We start from the raw sequence: 21,137 nt of genomic DNA on the forward strand, positions 1-21,137 counted from the left end.
ACTGCCCGAGGCAAAAAAATGGAGAAGAAAAAAAAACACGGCGAAGAAGAGAGGAGTGAAGAAAATGTACTTACTTCAACTTCTGCGAAACTTTTCGCTCATCGACCACATGTAAAAACAAACCCAAACCAAAGTGGTTACACAGCCACTCCTGGGGAAATCCTCTTAGCCCAGGACACATGCAAGAACAAGGAAAACGAAATACACTTTGATATATACACACATACATATATATTCCTTCTTTTTTCGAGCACGTACTGTGAGGAAAAACGCCAACAAGACTTTTCCATATATTCATATAGCCGAGCATTATGTATCGAAGCAGAGTTGAGTCGAGTGTGAGTACTCATATGAGTACTCCCTGTGTATGCTATGCATTCGCTGTTGTTTTTCATATTTTTCGCCTTTCATATTTATTGCTGTAGTTGCCGCTGTGACGCTTTGGCGCTGTATCTGCCAGCAGACAACAATTTATCACATTTCAATCACTCGAACCATCAATCATGCCAAACACATACACACACACACAGTGTTTCAGCATGCCAATGAATGCTGCCGCATCGAACGAGATCTATGCAAATGCTTATCATGTAAATGAGAAACTAGCTTAACTAGATTGTAAATACTTCAGTCTATTGAATAAAAGTAAACGTTTTTCTTTTCCAACTGGATACAACAATATTTCACTCAATTTTGACAGCATTTAAAAAGGAAATCTACACCCACATATTCATTAATTTTTTTGGTCACGTAAAACCTCTAAAAATGTATTTTAAGAATACCAAGAAAATGACTACAAAATTGAATTAAAGCCCCACGCGCGGAAGGCAAACGAAAGCGTTTTCCAAAAAAGGATATGCACATCATCTTGATACCGGCACTTAGCTACTCTTTTAATAGCACTTCAAAAATGTATATATGGGTTAACAAACTCATTAAGCATCTGCCGTCGCAGTCATTACGCACACACATCGAGTATACGTCAAGTAGGCCGCTCTTCCGCCTATCAATGGCGTCTGTGATGCGGCAATGTTTTTTGCCCGTTGCCCGTTGCCCGTTTCTCGTCGATGCCATTGTCGATGCTCCATTAGGCAAAAAGCATTTAAGCCCAGCCAAAGCCCAACTCACAGCAGCAGCAGCAGCAGCAGCCACACCACGCCCACCAATACACGCGTACAAAGTGGCGTATACTTCTTTTTTTTGTGTGCTGCTTTCTTTCGTTTCGTTTACTACGTGCTTGATGCTTGTTTGTTGTTGTAAGCAAAAGCCAGGCAACAAAAAAGTGCGCTAATGGTGAAGGTCAGGCCGTTGTTACGTTGTTGGCCTTAAGTGAGGGGCTGTTGCTGTTGCTGTCGCTGCTGCTGCTGCTGTTGTCGTTTTTTGCTCAGATGCTGTGTCCCTGCATCCGACAGTCTGCGCTCTCTCTCTCTCGCTCTCTCACTCTCTCGCTCTTAGTTGTGAGCATGCGCTCTCTTGCGAGTCTCAAGCTGGCCATATAACAGTTTAACAATTGCAGACTTTTTGGCGCTTTTGCCATGAATATTCGGCATTGTTGCTGTGCGTGTTCTTTGTGTAACTTTTGTGGTTACTACAACACAATAAAAATAACTTTTCTTGCACATTTTTTTCTTGTTTTTGTTCTTCTTATGATTTAGTTATTTCGCCAACAGCAAAACTTTATGCGGCTTAGACGAGTATATAAGTTGGTTTTGCCAGAGAATGTTTTGAGATTAAAAATGCGCTTGTGGCACGTTCTCGTTTTAATAAATTTAATTACTTCCATAGGTGTAAAAGCTTGTCAAAGCGCGTATTAAATATTAGCAAGGGCTTTGTTTATCTTCTGTTTTATATAATTTTTATAATTATTATAAATATTTCTCTGGGGCTGCGCTTTGTTACTTTTAGCTGAAAGCATCTCTTTAGGTATTTCGTGACATTCTTTTGCAGCTTTATGCGCCGCTTTCTAAGGCATGGAATGTCTTTGCCTGGCATTAATTTTATGTCTTTTCAGGGCTCAGGGTAATTTCTTAGAGCCAATTAATGTCGTCTCTTTCTTTCATTTTTGTGGAATGCAAAAAAGAGCAGCTGAGATTGTCTTAAAAATTTAAGCAGCGCTTAAAAGTTGTGCCGCCTTTTTTTTTCTATTTTGGTTGCTACGACAATGTAATTATTTTAATTCAATTTCAGAGTACATCTGGTCACTTTCCATTGGCAATTGGCAATTGAAATTTTGCCTAAAGTGTTTGTCGAGTGTCTGTCTGGGAATACTTGAAATGATTGGGACGCTTTAATGGCCATTGGTTCTACTTTAGATTCAAGTAAATCCCGCCTTTGCCCCTGCCACGCTTTACCAGCGAGTGGCATAAACTGCTGGCATAAGCTTTAATAACTGACTGACAGACGCCGTCTTTGTCGTTGTCGTCACTTTAATGTCATTTTCATAATATGCCCCAAGCACCTTAGCATTTTTATTATCTCCTTGGCTGTTTGGCTGCATCAGTAACTGCTCGGGCAAAACTTTTATGGGACGTTAAACGCACAGTTGAGAGCTGAGCTCAACTGAACTGAAGTGAGAGCTCAGTTGACTTGAGTAGAGTTGAGTTGAGCTTAGTCAGAGTGTGCGTGTTGGTGTGTGTGTGTATGTGTGTGTGTGTGTGGGGTTATACGATAAATCTCATTGTAGCGCTTCCAGCTCGTCTCTCCGCTGACTGCTCCGACTGCCTGACTGATGCTGACTGAAACTGACGGCGCAAATGCGTATTTAATTCCGCATTGCCACGCCCCACGCCCACCAAGCAGACGCCCAAGATTGTTGCTGCTGTGGCTGTTATTGCTGTTGATGCGTTGACATTAATAAATGTCACAATTCAACTGCAAGTGACGAACGCAATGCGTGAATAGCATAGAAGTATACTTCAAACATATTGCATACTTTTCAGCCTGACAGCGACAGTCTGGCACAATGACAGAATGACAGAATGACAGACTGACAGTCTTGACAAACTGACAGCATGACAGACTGACAAGCCCCAAAAACGCTGATTGCTCGAGCGCTTTAAATTAATTAGTCGTGTTTTTATCTTCCCTTCTTCTTCACTTGCCTTCTGCTTCTCCTTCACCTTTTACTCCATTCGCCAGTCGCCGGTTTCTGTGATAAGTTGCCGACAAGCAGATTTGCGACATGGACAATTTTTTTCATCAGCAACACCAACAACAACAACAACACGAGAGTGCGTGCCACATCTTGTGTCTCCACTTCCGTCTGCCTCTGTGTCTGTGTCTGCGTCTGCTTCTGTGGCGATAATCGGCTTATGCATAGCTTATGGGCTCCCTGCAAATTGATAAATGTTGCAGACGCGCAAAAGCATTGCCTACTTTTTGGGGCTAACCAAATCGCACACAGCAAGTTTTTCACTGTGTGCGTGTGCGTGTGCATGCGTATCAATTAGCCTAATGATTGTGGCCCAGCTCCGTTACAATAATGTGCAATGCGATTCCAATTGGCAAACGGCAATCGAAGTGTTGGGTTTCGTTTGATGCGCACTTTGTCTTCTTGCATCACATCTGCAACAACTGCTTCACTCTGCTCTAGCTTAGTTTGACTAACACTTACACGCAGTAGCAAAAGCACACACACACACACACACATGTGATGCTTGTGCAAATTTGTTGGAGAGTTTAACTTTTCAATTTGCGCTCGTAGAAGCCAAGGTTGGCAGCAAAACTCAACGAGAACTGCATATTTACCATCAATATCCACACACACACACATCCACTTTCACATGTACCCTGAAGCTGAAGCTGAAGTAGATTGCAGCTGCCAGTTGCCAGCAAATAACAAAATGAAAATAATGAGCTATTTCTCTAGAACAACAACCCAATTATTTATGTAGCACGCGAAGGGCAAATTAAAAAATCCGCTCAAGTTCTCGCTACTTCCCCTTTTCCCTAATCAATTAATTAGACGAGCTTTGCGAGGGTTTAGAACGTAAAGCAAAGCGATCAAAGTGAAAGTGAAAACAAGTAAATGCTTTTAATTATAATACTTGAATTGATTGTCTTTAAATTTGTTGCATTTAAAACCATTTAATTTTAAATACTTTAAAGAACATTTTAAAAGTCAGTTTACAAAAAAAAAAGCAAATTTCTCATGTTATAAATAATGTAAATAAAACGCAAATATCATAAATATTGATGAGTTTTTACAGCGTATGCAATTTGCCGCTTCTGAATTAGTCATAACACTCGTACGTAATCGAATGAATATTAATAAAGTCAACCAAAATGTGCAATGACTTTTCCGACTAAAATATACCATTTAAATTAAATGACAATGTAAATAAAATAATGTAAATGTGTGTACTAGAAGTCAATTAAAATTAAACTCTGAAAATTTTAATGAATGTGGTAATAATCATTTGCACTCTAATCTACTTTACACTCAATGATTTGCTAAATTAATTAAATTAAAGCATTAGTTAAACAATTCAAATGATTATTAGAATATTGATTGGGCAAATAAGAATATTTTATATTCATTAAAATTTTGCAGGCCATTTCACTTGTCATTTCTAATAGATAAACCGCAAAGGTATCACGCTTTTTTTTGTAGCATTTATCAATTATTTTTTTTAATTTAGCACATTACTCGGTCTGCATAAATTTACATATTTCAAATGTCAGTTGAAAATTGCCGAAAATGCGAGAGCAATAAATGAGACTGTCTATTGAATGAGTCTATTTCATTTGGTCCCAAAAGGTCACCGAAAATGTTTAATCAAAATTTATAAATCACTGCAATGCAGAAGGAAAATGCAATGAATAGCTGTGTGCCAAGTTTTCAATAGAATGGAAGTTGTACAGCTGCCAGGACGAAAGCGCGATGTGGAATGCTGTTGGAGTGGTGGTTTTTATTTGCGGTGATAGTGTTGATGTTGCTGTTGGTGTTGCTGTTGTCTCCTGGCAGCGGCGGCTGTTGCCACTTACGCTTCAATGCCTCGGCGAGTCATTGATATGCGAATGCGGCACAAAAAGTTCAAATTAAAAACCCTCGACTGTGTGTTATCCCAGGCACTAGAGAAAGAGATTGCGATAGATTTCTGTATCTAAAAACGAGGCCAGCAAAAAGTTCTTCAAATCGATATTATGCAGAGACAGAGCCAGACCCAGAGCCACAGAGAAATGTAGAGATGGAAAACTCATTCAGTTAAGCAGATAAAGTTGGTCAGGTTTAAGAGCCAAGCCAAGCGATGGCCAATTTCAAACTGCCGGAGGAGCTCTGTGGACTGTGGCAACTTCAACTACAACTGTTGCACGCACTTTAAAATGCCGCTTGACAAATCTGATGTAAAACTTTGTTCGAAAACTGACCAGGCACAGCATACACACAACACAAAAAAAAGGGAAAAGAAGGGCACTTACATGTGCAGGTTCGTTTTGGAAAAGTTTAACAACTTGACGTCCCATTTCACATGGCTAATCGTCAAACATAAGTATGAGCAGAGGCAGACTGAAAGCCTGCCAGGTGTTTGGCATCCAGGGACATGCGATACTCGTACTCTTACTCTTACTCTTAGTCGTACCGATGTCTGCTCTCATTAAAAACTAAAATAAACAAGTAAAAGTTTCGAAATCAAATGCGAATAAAAAGCAGAGGAAACAGCAGCAGCAGAAGCAGCAGCAGCATCAGCAGTCGTGGCAGATACCATGAAGACGCAAATGAAAACGAGCAAAAAAAAAAAATAAAACAGAAAAGGAAGAAAAATAGAAAAGCGAGCGCAAGAGGAAGAACAAAAGGGAAAAAAGCAAATAGAAAAGCGAAAAACCACTTGAGCAAGTAGCAAAAGTTTTCCATTTATAACGAGCTCAGTGCCATGTGCATATACACAGGGGGTTGTTTCGCCAAGCGGGTGTGCGGGTGTGTGTGTATGTGTGTGTGCAGCGGGGGTTGCAACACGAAGTGTGTATCTGAGGAGTGTGTGTGTGTGTCAGTGTTGGTAAAACTTTAAACGCGCGGTAATGAAATTGTTGGCAACAAATGCTGTCAACACTGCGAACCACATACAATCACACTCTCACACACACACACTTTGAAAGACAGAGACACACATGTGGAGAGCCGACACCATTTTATGGCATGGGGGGTTCCGGGGGGTTCCGGCAGCGTGACGGAGCGGAGAATGCAGGCAAAAGGAAGGCATCCTGCTGATTTCGCAGACCCCAGCTAAAGCCAAAAAGTTGTCCGACTCAAGTGTTACGCCCCAACACAGCAGCAACAACAGCAACAACAACTACAACCACAAGAAGAAACTGTGTTAAGTTGCCACAAACTCTTGAGGGCGAAATGCCGAGGGGAATTCGCCACCTCAGACATTAAGAGGCACAGACAACGATACGACGACCTGAGCTACTTGTTTCGCCATAATCATATGAATGGCTAAACATTTGGAGCATAAGAGTGCGGTTGAACGATTGCGATACAAGATATGGCCACATTCATTTCCCCAACAAAACGAATGCCCATTGAATGAAAACTTCTCCACTGCCAATATAGAAATACACAAATATACAATTCGGCAATTCAACAAGCCGTTTGCTGCATAATCCTCAACCCTCAATGGCTCTGCAGTTAAAACTTAGTTTGCTTAAGTTTTATACAATTCGAAGAAAGCATTAAGATTTGCCATCACTGTATATACTATACGTAGTTTTAATTAGAATTAGCATTTCTCTGGGAGAGAGATAAGCAAAAGTTTGCGCACATTTTCAAATGATTTGATTGCAAAATAACACACTGTGTGTAAAGGTTTATTAACACACTTCAATACTCAGCAAATAGAATCATCAGAATGAAAATTGTTGTGCAATTGTGTATTCGAATTTAATTGACTACATTTTTGGCAAACATTTACGCATTTGTAACGATTTGCAATTAATATAATACTTATTTAGTTCTAATATTATACTTGTTACACTTATTCTAATTCTTCATAGAAATCAAAATTAATTCTTCTTACAATTACGGTAAATAAAGGTTTATTCATTTTTATTATTAAACTTTTGCAAAAGTATAAAAAGGGTGAAATGGTTCTTTAATTTTACGAAATTTTCTGAAGGGTTTTCTTTTAGAAAAACAATTCTTTTAACAACTGAGTTTAATTACTATTTAAAAAAGTAAAATGCTAAGCATTAAAATACTTAAATTAAACTAAGTTTTACGATTTTATAAAAATCTAAATAAATTTATTTCTACATCAACTCACTTTTCTCTTCATAATTTCTGTAATTGAAAGTTCATTAATAGTTGTGTCATTTAAATTCTATGGAAATCCATAGTTTGTTTTTGCACCCCATCCACTGATTGCCTTTATCAACTGTCCGATCTAGGAATGCTGTAACCAAAATAGTTGACTTTTATGCGATGTTCACAACAGTAGCTGACAAACCAACAATTCCAATTACAGTTTTATTTCAAAATATGTTTTCAATTGCCAATCCGCCGAGGGCATAACACAAACCCCCCGATACAACTCGTCTAAGCTTTGACAACATTTTGTTTTTAACTAATTAAAAGTCAAAACTGGAAAAGTTTGCCCGCTGTTCATTCGATTCGCCCAGTTTGTTTGCGTTGTTTGTTGGTTTTCGATTAATGCAGTTAAGTTGCCATCTCTGTCGCGTAATTGCGAGAACAGTCGTTGATAATGGCAATCAACTGCAATTTCAATGTGGTTCACTTAATCAGTGTGATAATTATCGAGCCATTTGCGTTAATTAATGCAGCTGAATTAATTTGCATAGCAAGTTTCGAGGCCAGAGCCTTTAGCTTCGATAATTAGCATAGCGATAGCAGTAAAATTATTCACGAAATGCTTTCAAAATAAATAGCATAACTTTTAAAATATTATAATATTCAAAAATTATAAAGACACTTAGTAGACTTTCACATCGTTGTCAGCTAAGCTCTCACTTAGGATTTGCAAACTATATTTGAGTTAGTCGTAAAAATACTGTGCTCGTGTCTTGTAGTCCAAAACTCTAGATTTTTCTGAAAATACTTGTGTCTTTTTTTTTGTCTAAATTTTCGTACGTCGTTTATTGTTTTTTGGTTTTATCTCAAAAATTTCAGTTAAGCGTAAATCTTTTTGAGAAAAAAAAAGAAGAAAAGTACTTTAGGCATTATTGAGATTGAGATTGGTGTAAAACCGTGTTTATTATGCAGAATATTCGTAAGCTCCTGCTGAATGCAAAGCCATTGTCTCTCATTGCGCGAGTGAATCACATACGAAATGTGTGCGCCAACGAAGGCTCCAAGGCGAAAGGACTCGTCATCGGCCTCTACCAGAAGGAGGGCGAAAAGGGTCCCAAGCTGACGTTTGCCGGCGAGAAGCTCAATGATCGATTGGGCGGCAAGTTGTCAGAGTTGATATGCGAAACTAAAATCGACGGTCGATTGGGACGTGGCAAAGTGTTCAACAACGTCGATGAGGAATACAGAAGCATTGCCGTAGTTGGCGTCGGTCTCGAGGGCGTTGGCTTCAACGAGCTGGAAATGCTCGACGAGGGCATGGAGAATGTTCGCATTGCCTCTGGCATTGGGGCGCGATCCTTGCAGCTGATTGGCTGTACTCAAGTGTCCATCGATAGCATGGATTACGCTGAGCAGGCGGCAGAGGGCGCCACCTTGGCCATCTGGCGGCACATGGAAATGCTCAGCAAGGAGTATCGTCGAGTTGTGCCCAAGCTGGAGTTGTATGGCTCATCAGATGTCGAGGGCTGGACACGTGGCGCCTTCAAGGCAGACTCTCAGAATCTGGCACGACGCTTAAGCGATGCTCCAGCGAACTGCATGACGCCCACACTCTTTGCCCAGGCCACCGTGGATGCGTTGTGTCCCTGCGGTATCACCGTCGAGGTGCGCACCATGGACTGGATCGAACAGCAGCGCATGCACTCGTTCCTCACCATTGCCAAGGGTTCCTGTGAGCCGCCCGTGCTCATGGAGATCAGCTACTGCGGAACTGCGCCAGAAGATAAGCCCGTGCTGTTTGTGGGCAAGGGAATCACCTTCAATTCGGGTGGCCTTAACCTGCGCAGCTGCGAAGGCATGGATGAGTACAGGGCGAGCATGTCTGGAGCCGCAGCCTGCGTGGCCATGATGCGCTGTGTGGCAGCTCTCTCGCTGCCCATCAACGTGGTGCTCATCATTCCCCTGTGCGAGAATTTACCTTCCGGAATGGCCGCCAAGCCCGGCGATGTTTGCACATTGCTCAACTCCAAAGCGATGGCGATACGTGATCTGGATAAGGCTGGAGTTGTTGTCATGGCGGATCCTCTGATCTACGGCCAGACAACGTACAAACCGCGACTTGTCGTGGACGTCGCCACCTTGGGTACGGGCGCCAAGAAGGCTTTCGGTGGCGGCGCCTCGGCCATCTTCTCCAATTCCCATTATATTTGGAAGCAATTCCAGCGCGCCGGCTCCTTGACAGGCGATCGCGTGTGGCGTTTGCCCCTGTGGCAATACTACAAGAAGCAGGTCACCGATGAGCTGGGCTACGACATCAGCAACGATGGTCGCGGCTTGGCCAACTCCTGTCTGGCGGCTGCTGTCCTCCACGAACTTGTTCCCTGCGCCGATTGGGCGCATCTCGATACCAGAGGTTCGGGTATGCTTAGTATGTATGGTCTGGTGCCGTATCTGAACTCGTGGCGTATGACTGGACGTCCGACCAGAACCTTAACCCAGTTCCTTTACCAGCTGTCGTGCCCAGAACAGAAGTAATGCGGGGTGTGAGCTGTGAACCAATGTTTAACTTGTCGATTGTTGTTGTTTATATTGCATGTTTTGTGAAGCACAATTTACCAAAGGCTTTTATGAAAACCGATAAAAAATAAAAAAAAAGCCAATTTTTAAAGTGTACAAGCAAAGAGTTACAAATTATATGTAAAATGCAATTCGGCAATTAAAACATTGCTCACTATTGTCGCTAAAAAGTAATACCTCGCGTTATTACCAATTCGGGCTAGTTCTGTTCTGTTAAACTGTTCTTCAGTTGACTGTTAATGACATCTTGACGAAATTTCTATCAATGTAATCAAAAATATATTTTCGCTTGTGTTTATCAAACGACCAAACGATTTTTATAATGTCTGATTTAAATGATCACATAATTGCCATCCAAATGTGTGGAATGAAATTTCGACTGTGGGAACGTGAATAATGTAGCAGAAATCCTTTTTAAAAGTTTTCGCAAAGATTTTTCATTTTACAAAAAAATTCACCTTACTTTTTCCCTATGATTTCCATAATGAGTAGTAGTTGCTGTTAAGTTTATTGCTATACAAATTATAAATCCTATTCATATATATATAGTGTATTTTCCACTACTCTTTTAAATTGTCTTTTCAATTTGCAACTGTTGATGTCACTTTCAGCGGTCAGTTGATTCATCAGCTAAAGAGTTTTCGCAACAATTTCCAAATTTTTCATTCAATTACTGACAATGTACATGTGGAGGAAGTTTATTCGTATTTGAAGAGCAATTGAGTTGAACGTGCAACACAAATGTTGATTGGAGTCGTCGTCAATATCGTTTTCGAAATTGAAAGTACATTATGTTTTACGAGCCAGTTGTCACCGGCAAAAGTGATGTTCATCTAGTACCTGCTGCTGTTGCTGCCGGCTGCCTGCTGTGAATACAACCAATTATACAAACAAATTTGCAATTTTCACACAAGCATTTGCACATTTCACACGTTTAGGCCATTTTCCAGAGCCTCAAGAGCCCCCAGAACACCCCGTGGCGTGTCCTTGATACTGCTGAAAGGATATTTGGTTTAACACAGTCACACAGACACACACACAGAGACATATCGACAAGCTCAGTACTTGGCCTCAGCCTCTTGGCTTTGTTGATGAAATTGCTGCAGGATATTACTTTGAATTATCATAAATAACAGCGCACGGCAACGACAACGACAACAACAATATGTACACTCATGTGTAAACAGCACTGCGTGAGTGTGTGTGTGTGTGTGTGGTGGTAAAAAGGATCAGGTGCACGTCCGCTTGCTGGGCTCAAATTTTGAGGGTTGTCTTTCAACCCAACAAACCCCCCGGAAAACCATGCTCGGTTATGATGCGTATTCGTAATATTACGTATACGTAGCGAATGCATGTGTATGTCTGTGCTGTGTGGGTGGATGGTGTGTGTATTCAATAATGTACATGTAGTGAATTTGTTTATCAGGTAATCGTGTGCTGCTCTTGCCAAAGCGGAAAGCGGATGAAGCAACGGCAATGCCAAAAACTGAGCTCTGAGCTCTGAGCTCGTGCAGCATTCGAGTGCGTCTATACGATTAGTTGAACTTGGTTAAGAGCCACCCATCCGCCAGTTAAGAGCCTTAACCTTGCAGCCTGGCAGAACTTTGCCGAAAAGCTAATGGCACTGACACGAGATTGCCTCGGAACGGTTTAAACAACATTAATTGAAAATGTCCATCAACATTTTCTCGAGCACTTCGTTTTTTTATGGTTTCTGTTTCATTAATCGAATTTAATTGAATTTTTCTGTGACTGCAGTTGCAGCTGGAATTGCGAGTGCATCAACTGCATGCAGTCTGAATTATTTCTGCTCTTTGCACTTACATTTCCTTTCGCGTTATTAACATTCTTTGCCATTATCTGCCGGCAGCTGCCATTTCCTCCACTCTCAGTGGAATTGCTGCCGCTGCCACTTTCGATGAAGCTGCTTAAACACATGTGACGTGACATTCATGGAAAATGCATGCGCTGCCCGCAATTTAATTTTCCATATGCGAAATGCGGACACACGGTGACTTTATGGCCGAACACTGGCTGTAATAACCACTGATAGACTTTTAAAGCAATAAACATAAGTGTATTAAAAGCCATTGATACCTTGTATTTGTAAATAAAAAAAGGATATTTACATTCATAATGAAATGTTTATATCTCAAGTGGCTCTTTATTCAAATATTGATTGCGTAGTCAGTAATAAAGATGCAATTATTATAGAATTTCGCAAACAAAGTGTACTTACTTGGTAAACAATAATTAAGTGCACAACAAATATATAAATTAAATTCAGTTAATAAAATGCATTTTGCATTTAAATAAACAACAAAGTAAACATATTGATTTGATAGTCAATTCTTTAGTCAGCAACATTTGAAGATATATAAATACTTAGTTTTATTTATTTTACAGTAAACTCATTTCTAGGGCATCTGTAAGTCGTTCACTTCAGCAAGTCGTTTTAGCATTTCAAAGTGCTGTGAAACCAAGGAAATTAACGTGATTACTAGGCAAAAAAGGCATAGGCCCAACACATATTGTTCGCTTTCGCTTGTTTTGTCAGCCAACAATAATTTGTTTGTAAACAAAGAAAAATTCAATTACTGTTGCCTTTTCAGGCCTGTCTCTCAAAAGCCAACTGAGCCACAAAAGCCACAAGCAATGTGAGCTTAGAATATACTTATGTATGTATATACATATCATATATGTGTATGTATGTACATTTATGTGTGTATGCGAAGCTCATTGAGCAGAGAGAAAAGGCTTTTGGCCTAGCGATGGAAACAAAGGACATCCCTTGCGCCACAAAGCATCCATTGACTTGGGAATTGCGAAGGGGTTGCTTCGCCCTGCTGCTGCTCTGATTAGGGTGAAGTTTATGTATATCTATATATTCTACAATATAAAGCAAGAATAGATTGGATAAACGACGTTTTTCCTTTTTGTTTTCCTTATTTTGTGAGGGCAGGTGAAAGGCTAAAAAGGCGAGTTGTGAGAGTAATTCAATAAAAGCACAATCTGAAATTGACATTCTCAATTTGCGTCTTCGTACTGTATTTAAACATTTTCCATTGCTTTTACACGCATTACACTTGATTTTAAGATACGAATAACAAATGTAAAAGTAATCAAAAGTAAATTACCCAACGCTTCGCTACCTAAATAAAAACATCGAGCTTAAGATTATTTCGCATTCTATTTCTGATTAAGCACTGCTTACCAAATTAATTATAATGACATCTGTTGAAGCCCGTTATCTGTAGACCATCGTTAAGTATCCTTCTTCTAATGGTATACATCCAAGAGCTGTTTACTTTGTTAGAGAATTTCACATTACTTTGACCTGGCTTTGAATTGCGCACTCGATTCACCGCAATGGGCATCACACAGCCAAATACTCTAATCATTTCCAAATCTATTAAAATTTTCAAAGAATTTATGTTTTCAATATTTCCCTATTTTTATTTGACGAATTTTTATTTATTTTTTTTTGTGTTTTTTTTTACTTTTTTTCAATAGCAAAACTTTTTCAAATTTCGAAATTCTTATTGGGAAGTTAAAACGGAAAATGAACTGAAATTTATAGCAAGTGTGACACATGGGGCAAGGTGATGATGAGTTGTCCATCGGCTGCTGCTTTTCTGTTTCCCTTCCCCCTTCCCCTTTCCCATCCCCACAACTTTCCTCTCGGCAATATGCAAATGAATTTTCCTCTTGGCCCGCCGGCAATGTCCATCAGTCAAGCGCAGAGCTGCTCAACTGAGCCCAACTCAGTTTGCTGCCAATAAATCAAATTCCCAATCACATCAGCTTGAGAGCACTGCACCAAACACCTCTTCTCTCTTTTCCCCGTGTCCTCAGCGTGTCCTTTTGCATTTTGTGCACTTCCACTCTTTTTACACTGTTTTTGATTCCTCCTTTTAGTCATCTATCACAGCAGATTCGCTGGCCAGGCATGCATATGACACTGTTTGCAGCTTTGGGTTAATATTTGACTTAATTAAAGTGCATTTAATTAAGCTCGACGAGTGTCTGGAACTAAATCCGATGCGGAAGCTTCTTACAAAGGCAACTAACTAACCAAAGTCTGTCAATGCACATAGCATGGCATCACACAGAAGCCCTTGACAAGGACGAGAGAACGGCACATTGCCAAAGGCAATAATCGCAATTTAATATTCATGACATTCTCACAGTCAATGTATTTTCAAAGTGTTGCCAGGAGCTGCAACTGAGCTCAGGACTTTGCAAAAGAATCTCTCACTCAGCCTCCTGCGTCCAGGCGACAAGCGAGCTCAAAACATTTTGATTGATGAAGTATTGAAAACGGAAGAAAGAGAAAAAGAGAAAGACAGAGAAAGAGAGAAATGTAAAGGCTAGTGATGAATGAGTCCTTGAGGGAAATAACTTTTAAATACCAAGCGATGGTTGAGGTATTTGGTAAAGCAATCTTTGGTAAAGAATTCTAGATAAATAATTAATAGATTTATATATATATAGCAAAGGCACAGATATTTAAATACCAAACGATAATTGATTAAAATAACGCGTTTTACAATAATTAATTTATGTAATGTATAGAATAAATACTTAAATTCGTTTTGGAGTTAGAATCGAAGATGCTCGACTGTGCGATTACACAGAACGTAAAACAATGCAGTATTCATTTCAAAATATATCAAATTAATATATCGCAAAAGTACTTAAAATACATCAAAGGCTATATTATATTAATATAGTACTACATTCAATTATACAATAGTGCAAAATGATTAAGAATATATACATTTTATATGGGCATACATACATTTCCTGGAGGCACAAAGTAATAATGCCCTTTTACCATATATATCTTAACTCAACTTAAAATAAATGCTTGATTAATATATAGTTTGATAATTCATAAAGAAAATGATAATTCAGATTCTTAATCATTAAATTTATGTTAAAGTCTTTAAGTAAGTGAGCTGCGATTATAATTCATTCCTATTCTAACTTTATGGTAAGATAAAAGATCGCTTAATTTTGACTGCCAAAAACTATTGAACAAACTGATAACAGTTAGTGGGAGAACAAGTTAATTTGCAAGTTTGATTTATGCACTCGGTGCCGACAACTTCGTCGCCTTGCTGCCACATCCTTGGAGTTGTTCTGGCATGTGTTTGTACGCCGTCATACTTTCAATAAGCAACGAACCCAATTCCCCCCTCGGTAGTAACATTGCTGACACTCTTTGCTCATCTGTTATTTATCATATTGTACGCCACCCTTGTTCGAAGGTTTCTTCTACCCTTGCGCCCCCTCACACTCTTTGCTCTGTCATTTCCATGCTCCCCATGCCACTATGTGTTTTTTTGAGTAAAGTTGTTCATGCCTCTTGCTTGCTGTGTGGTGTATGAAAAGTCGCTTAATGTTTTCTTCAGTTTCTTTTTTTTTTTTTGTGCGCTCTCTTGCAACTTCCGCTTTGTGGCATGCTTCCTTATGCTTGCCGGCTACTTGCTGATTCGCTTTTAGCGATAAGCTCAAGCAAACTGTTCTAGTAGTAGTTCTTGTTGTACTCCTAGTTCCACTTTCCCTTCTAGCCCCCCTCTCTCACTCTCGGTTCGATGATGGCCATGGGGCGAATATTTATGAGTGCTTTGGCTGACGTCTGAGAATTAGATTCGCCAATTGCTGTTGTTGTTGATGTTGCTGTTGCTTTTGGTGTTTGTGGCGATATCAAAGCATCAGCTGTTTATGCTGATTGGGGTATTAATAACAGAACCAAACAGAACTGAACTGAACTGAACTGTCTTCTAACTGATTTCCTTGGCATATGACTATGGCTATGCTCAGTGAATTATCAATTGTGCTGCCCTCGCTCAAGCGTAAACGAATCGCCTTTTCATAAGTTTTCTTTGTGCTCCTCGCTCTAGTCCAATCTCTTCTAGCGGCCATTGTTTAGTTTTCATCCATTGTTTGCGGCGCAAGCCTGACTGCACCCGATGCCATAATGTTCTCCATGATGTCCATAACGAGGAGTTGTTGTTATTTTTGTAGTTGTTGTTGTTGTTGCTGGTCCACAGTCACGTCACGAAACATGCAAATGATTAATGATTTCAAATTTTGTAAGTCTCCCTTTTACTAGGGGAGTTGGCCATAAACAATTTGGCTTATTGACATAATTGCGTTTTGGAGTTTTTTCTCCTTTCCTTTTTAATATAAACTAGCCGTAGCTAATCCTTGCCAGCCCTGCCAGCCGCTTTTGATTTATGTACTTTGTAATGGCCAAACATAATTTGGCTGCCTCTTGAGTAAACATTTGCCAAGGCAGAAGCTGAGACCGACTCGGAGTCGGAGAGACTGTCTAAAGAAATTCAAAATTAATGATGCAAATTAAAAGTAAATATGCCACAGTAAAAATACATAAAAGTGCGCTGCGCCTTCATTTCATTAACAGATTTTCCGCTCGACTCTCGACAATCAAAACATTTTCTGCTCAGTCCAGCCAAGCCAAATCTTTTTGCATAATTGAAAAACCGTTGCACGGAAGTCACATTTAAGCGTAGCTGAAGCGTATAGAGAAAAAAAACCGTCGCATTGACATCCGGCTAGCAGGGGAGCTGCTGACCAGTTTCCTAGTTTTCTAGGAAATAATGCAGAGCAGAGTAACCCAAAAGATGACAGCACACAAATTGCAGTTCCAGCTAAACGGCATTAGTCGCATTTTTATGATTCTTGTCGCTCAAAATGGGGGACGACATGCTGGAGTTTCTAAACATCTCAATCTAATTCATTTACAACTTTAATTTTAAATGGGGGCTTTAAAGAGATGTAATGCTCTATTTACTTTTATAAGCGAAGAGCTTTTATTTCGCATATTTAATTTAATTAATTTCACAGCAATTTATAAACTGGGCAGATTTGCTTCTTATCTCAAAGCTCATGTATTTCAGTAACCACTTTAGCTTAATATTTTTATAGCAAGACTAAGTGTTCATGTTCTGTTAAGAGTAGTGAAAGATATTCTAAAAGTGTTAGCAAAATGTTCTTACAGATAGAATCATGAAAAATCAGCCTCAATTCCTATAAAATGTGATACAAATTATTGTGTAGAAATCAACTATCAAAGTGTCATCTGTTCTGATAGTAAATAGATAGATGGATAGATAGATAGATAGATAGATAGATAGATAGATAGATAGATAGATAGATAGATAGATAGATAGATAGATAGATAGATAGATAGATAGATAGATAGATAGATAGATAGATAGATAGATAGATAGATAGATAGATAGATAGATAGATAGATAGATAGATAGATAGATAGATAGATAGATAGATAGATAGATAGATAGATAGATAGATAGATAGATAGATAGATAGATAGATAGATAGATAGATAGATAGATAGATAGATAGATAGATAGATAGATAGATAGATAGATAGATAGATAGATAGATAGATAGATAGATAGATAGATAGATAGATAGATAGATAGATAGATAGATAGATAGATAGATAGATAGATAGATAGATAGATAGATAGATAGATAGATAGATAGATAGATAGATAGATAGATAGATAGATAGATAGATAGATAGATAGATAGATAGATAGATAGATAGATAGATAGATAGATAGATAGATAGATAGATAGATAGATAGATAGATAGATAGATAGATAGATAGATAGATAGATAGATAGATAGATAGATAGATAGATAGATAGATAGATAGATAGATAGATAGATAGATAGATAGATAGATAGATAGATAGATAGATAGATAGATAGATAGATAGATAGATAGATAGATAGATAGATAGATAGATAGATAGATAGATAGATAGATAGATAGATAGATAGATAGATAGATAGATAGATAGATAGATAGATAGATAGATAGATAGATAGATAGATAGATAGATAGATAGATAGATAGATAGATAGATAGATAGATAGATAGATAGATAGATAGATAGATAGATAGATAGATAGATAGATAGATAGATAGATAGATAGATAGATAGATAGATAGATAGATAGATAGATAGATAGATAGATAGATAGATAGATAGATAGATAGATAGATAGATAGATAGATAGATAGATAGATAGATAGATAGATAGATAGATAGATAGATAGATAGATAGATAGATAGATAGATAGATAGATAGATAGATAGATAGATAGATAGATAGATAGATAGATAGATAGATAGATAGATAGATAGATAGATAGATAGATAGATAGATAGATAGATAGATAGATAGATAAATAGATTTTTTTTTTTAATTTACAATATATATAATACAGTAATCGGTTATTACATCAATCAATAAAATCGACGTCAACAAAAATGTTGTAAATTGTCCTTGTTGTATTTAATATTTGGATATCTTACTGTTATATGTTTTCTCTTCACTAACTAACCAGATACTTTATTATTATAGGTTTTTCATTTCATATAAAGTGAACTGAATTTTTTAACTATTCTTTTTTTTGCAAATTTTGCTCAGGGCATTTCAGTAGCTGGCATTATGCTCGGCACAATGTATTTTTCCATTGTCATCTTTTAGGTGTTGGTGACGCACGCAGAAACTTGAACATTTTTGCTCCATTACATTTTCAGCTTGACATTGTTGTTACTGTTGTTGTTGCTGTTGTTGGTATTTGTCATTGTTGTTGTTATGGTGAAAATTAGCCGCACAGTTGTAAATGGAAACGCGCATTGCCTTTGGACATTTGTCGCTGGGATTCTTTGGGGTACTGTTGGCTCTGTTATTTCAGCTCTGTGCCATTTTTGACACTTTAACATTGTTCTTTTGCTGTAGTTGTTGGTGTCATTAGCGAGCACGTGGCTGCTGTGCTGTGCTGTGCCTCATTATGTGGCAAGATAAAAATAAAAGCAAAATGTGTTTGACAACGTCGCCTCAGCGCAGATTATCCAATTATAATTTTCCATTTGCTCTAACAGAATTCTGTTCGCCAACAATTTTTGGATTTAGAATAGATGAATCTACGAATATGCAGCTGTGGTTGTACTTCTTGTTTCTAATGGCATGTCCGTAAAAGGTTCTCGAATGGATGTTGCATAGAATTTTATTTAAGCCGCTGGCGGTTGGACGCTTCAACGAAGTATGCAACAAGGATTTGCAAATTTATGCAACTTGCAACGGCAGCAGCAGTAGAAGCAGAAGTAGAAGCAACAGCAGCCGAAAATTTACGTAAATTTGAAGCAGCTTCGCTTCCGTTGAGCATATTTTCAGGCTAAATGTGCACTCGAAATTTGCATATTTTGAAGCCGCCGCAAGGTACGAGTATGCAATATTTTGCGGCGAAAGCTGCCCAGCAATTTATGCGTCCGTCAGAGCAGTTCATTAATATTATTAATTTATGCCATTGAAAATGTTTAGTCAGCACATTAACCCGAAAGTTCACGAGCATTCGATTAAAATGACGAGCTCTTTAAAGACATTTTTACTGCACACTTTTTGTACTTTCTCCTTCTTTTCCATAGGTCATTAAGCAAAAACTTAAACAAAACGTAGAAGGGAGAAAGAATGCATTGAAATGTTCGTCTCTGACTTTTGTGCGCTGCTCTTCACGTTTTATTTACAAGCAGTATTATCGAGTGCTCAATTAAAACGGCATTTGAAGTGGCTTTAGTTGTAGACGACTGATGCTTAATGACTTGGCTGTGGTCTTGTTTAAGTGTGGCTTTTTGTCCCGTTGATCGATGGCTGCTTTTTGGATGAGGTGCAATTTGCAGTTGACAGTCTCAACAGGGAAACCGAAACAGAAACAGAAACAGAAACGGAAATGCAAATGTAAAATTCAAATGAGCACTGGCCACAGCACAACAAGCGAAGCAACAGCCACACTCGCACACACACACACACTTACACACACTCACATCCATTTGTGTGCTCATGCTGGCAAATTGTCGTCACTTATGTCCTTTTGGCTACTACGTAAATGTATTTGCATATTTTTTGCAGCCCCCACCCAACAGCAGAAGGCAGAAGGAGAGCGACCCGCATATACTATGTTGTCCTTGTTTATGCAAAATAAAATCCTTGAATAGCATCGTCAGCGAGTGTGAGTGTGAGTGTGAGTGTTAGTGCTTTGGAACATAGTCGAGAACGCAGCTTACAGATTTTGCAAGAAAACTTTCTACACAAAAATGTGACATGTGTTTTTGTCGGCTTTTGTTGAGCCAGATCCTTTTGTTGTTGTTTTTTTCTTTTTCTATATTTTCCCCCCACGCCTAGTGTGATATTTTGGCCCAGCCACATGTAATTTTTGGCCAAAAAAGGTTCGCTCGTTGGTTTAGTTAAAAATATTTAAATTATTTGGCTTTGTCAACAGAATGTGCTTATCGACCCTTGTTGATAAGCCAAGAGGTCAATTTGGAATGCGACACAGCAATTTGCATTTAAAATGGTTCATTTCGATCAGACAAAATAGTTGTTCAAGTTTAGTGCTTATGACATGCTTAGGATTACAATTAATTGAAGCAGAAGTGGATTGAGGAGATGACAAAAGTTTGCTTTGATTATTTCCTAACTGAACTTTAAATTAAATAAAAATAATCATTATTTTTGATATGAAATAGAAATTCCCATAAAAGTATGCTACAATTTTTGATTTCATAAAATATATGTAAATACCCATAGAAGTATGCTATATTTTTTGTGCAAAACACGCTTCAAACAAAGTGATGAATGTGATTCATGTTTGACACACAAAAAATTGACAACAAACACACAACTGGAAAACAACAGAGTGCAGAGTGCATAAATCACTGCACAACGCTGTCAATCTGCAAAGCCTCCACACAACAGCTCTCGACACTAATTGAGCACTCCAGCAAACAATAACAATGCGAGGCGAGGCGAGGCGACCGTAGAGAGCGTGAATTGCTTCAATGTCAGCAGACACTGTGCTGTGTTTAATTGAAGGTCAAGCTATTGACATAAAAAACGATTTATGCACCAAATGATAAATCTCGGCCACAAGCAAGAAACAACATGAATTTCATGTTTCAATGCTTCTTGCAATTCTTGTGAATGTAAACAAAGCTGTAAGCAAAGAGAGCGCTGCCCCAAAGAGAGAGAGAGAGAGCGTCGAGTGTATAACAGAATTTGTGAGAAACTGTTATACGCTTGGCTGTTCATACCACGCACATCAACTGGCGCTCAGTACGGCCGCAGACTTCACGGTGTGAGTAAGTGATAGCGGTAAACAAGCGCCAAAGGCACTCCGAGTGTACGTATACGTAATAAAAACAGAGAGAGAGAGATGGAGAGAGACTGTGCTAGAGAAAAAGA

At 38.7% G+C, this 21,137-nt stretch overlaps 2 protein-coding genes and 1 long non-coding RNA gene across 3 annotated transcripts in view; 2 read left to right on the forward strand and 1 right to left on the reverse strand.

Annotated features, from left to right (window-relative positions):
* LOC133842127 (AF4/FMR2 family member lilli) overlaps positions 1-21,137 on the forward strand; it is a 128,831-nt gene that overhangs the window by 3,021 nt on the left and 104,673 nt on the right. The window lies entirely within an intron of this gene.
* LOC133842014 (cytosol aminopeptidase-like) lies at positions 8,001-9,927 on the forward strand. The gene has a single exon (XM_062274902.1). The coding sequence runs from the start codon at positions 8,213-8,215 to the stop codon at positions 9,779-9,781; it is 1,569 nt and encodes a 522-aa protein (XP_062130886.1). The 5' UTR covers positions 8,001-8,212; the 3' UTR covers positions 9,782-9,927.
* Positions 12,842-13,436, reverse strand: LOC133845133 (uncharacterized). The gene is made up of 2 exons (XR_009894700.1): positions 13,038-13,436; positions 12,842-12,975 (listed from the first exon to the last, which is right to left on the reverse strand). It is a non-coding gene; the product is annotated as an uncharacterized LOC133845133 (long non-coding RNA).

This window comes from Drosophila sulfurigaster, chromosome 3 (assembly GCF_023558435.1).
Source record: "Drosophila sulfurigaster albostrigata strain 15112-1811.04 chromosome 3, ASM2355843v2, whole genome shotgun sequence".
Classification (NCBI taxonomy): domain Eukaryota; kingdom Metazoa; phylum Arthropoda; class Insecta; order Diptera; family Drosophilidae; genus Drosophila; species Drosophila sulfurigaster.

Coding starts and splice junctions, on each gene's coding strand:
- LOC133842014 (XM_062274902.1), top strand. CDS start 8,213: ATGCAGAATATTCGTAAGCTCCTGCTGAATGCAAAGCCATTGTCTCTC.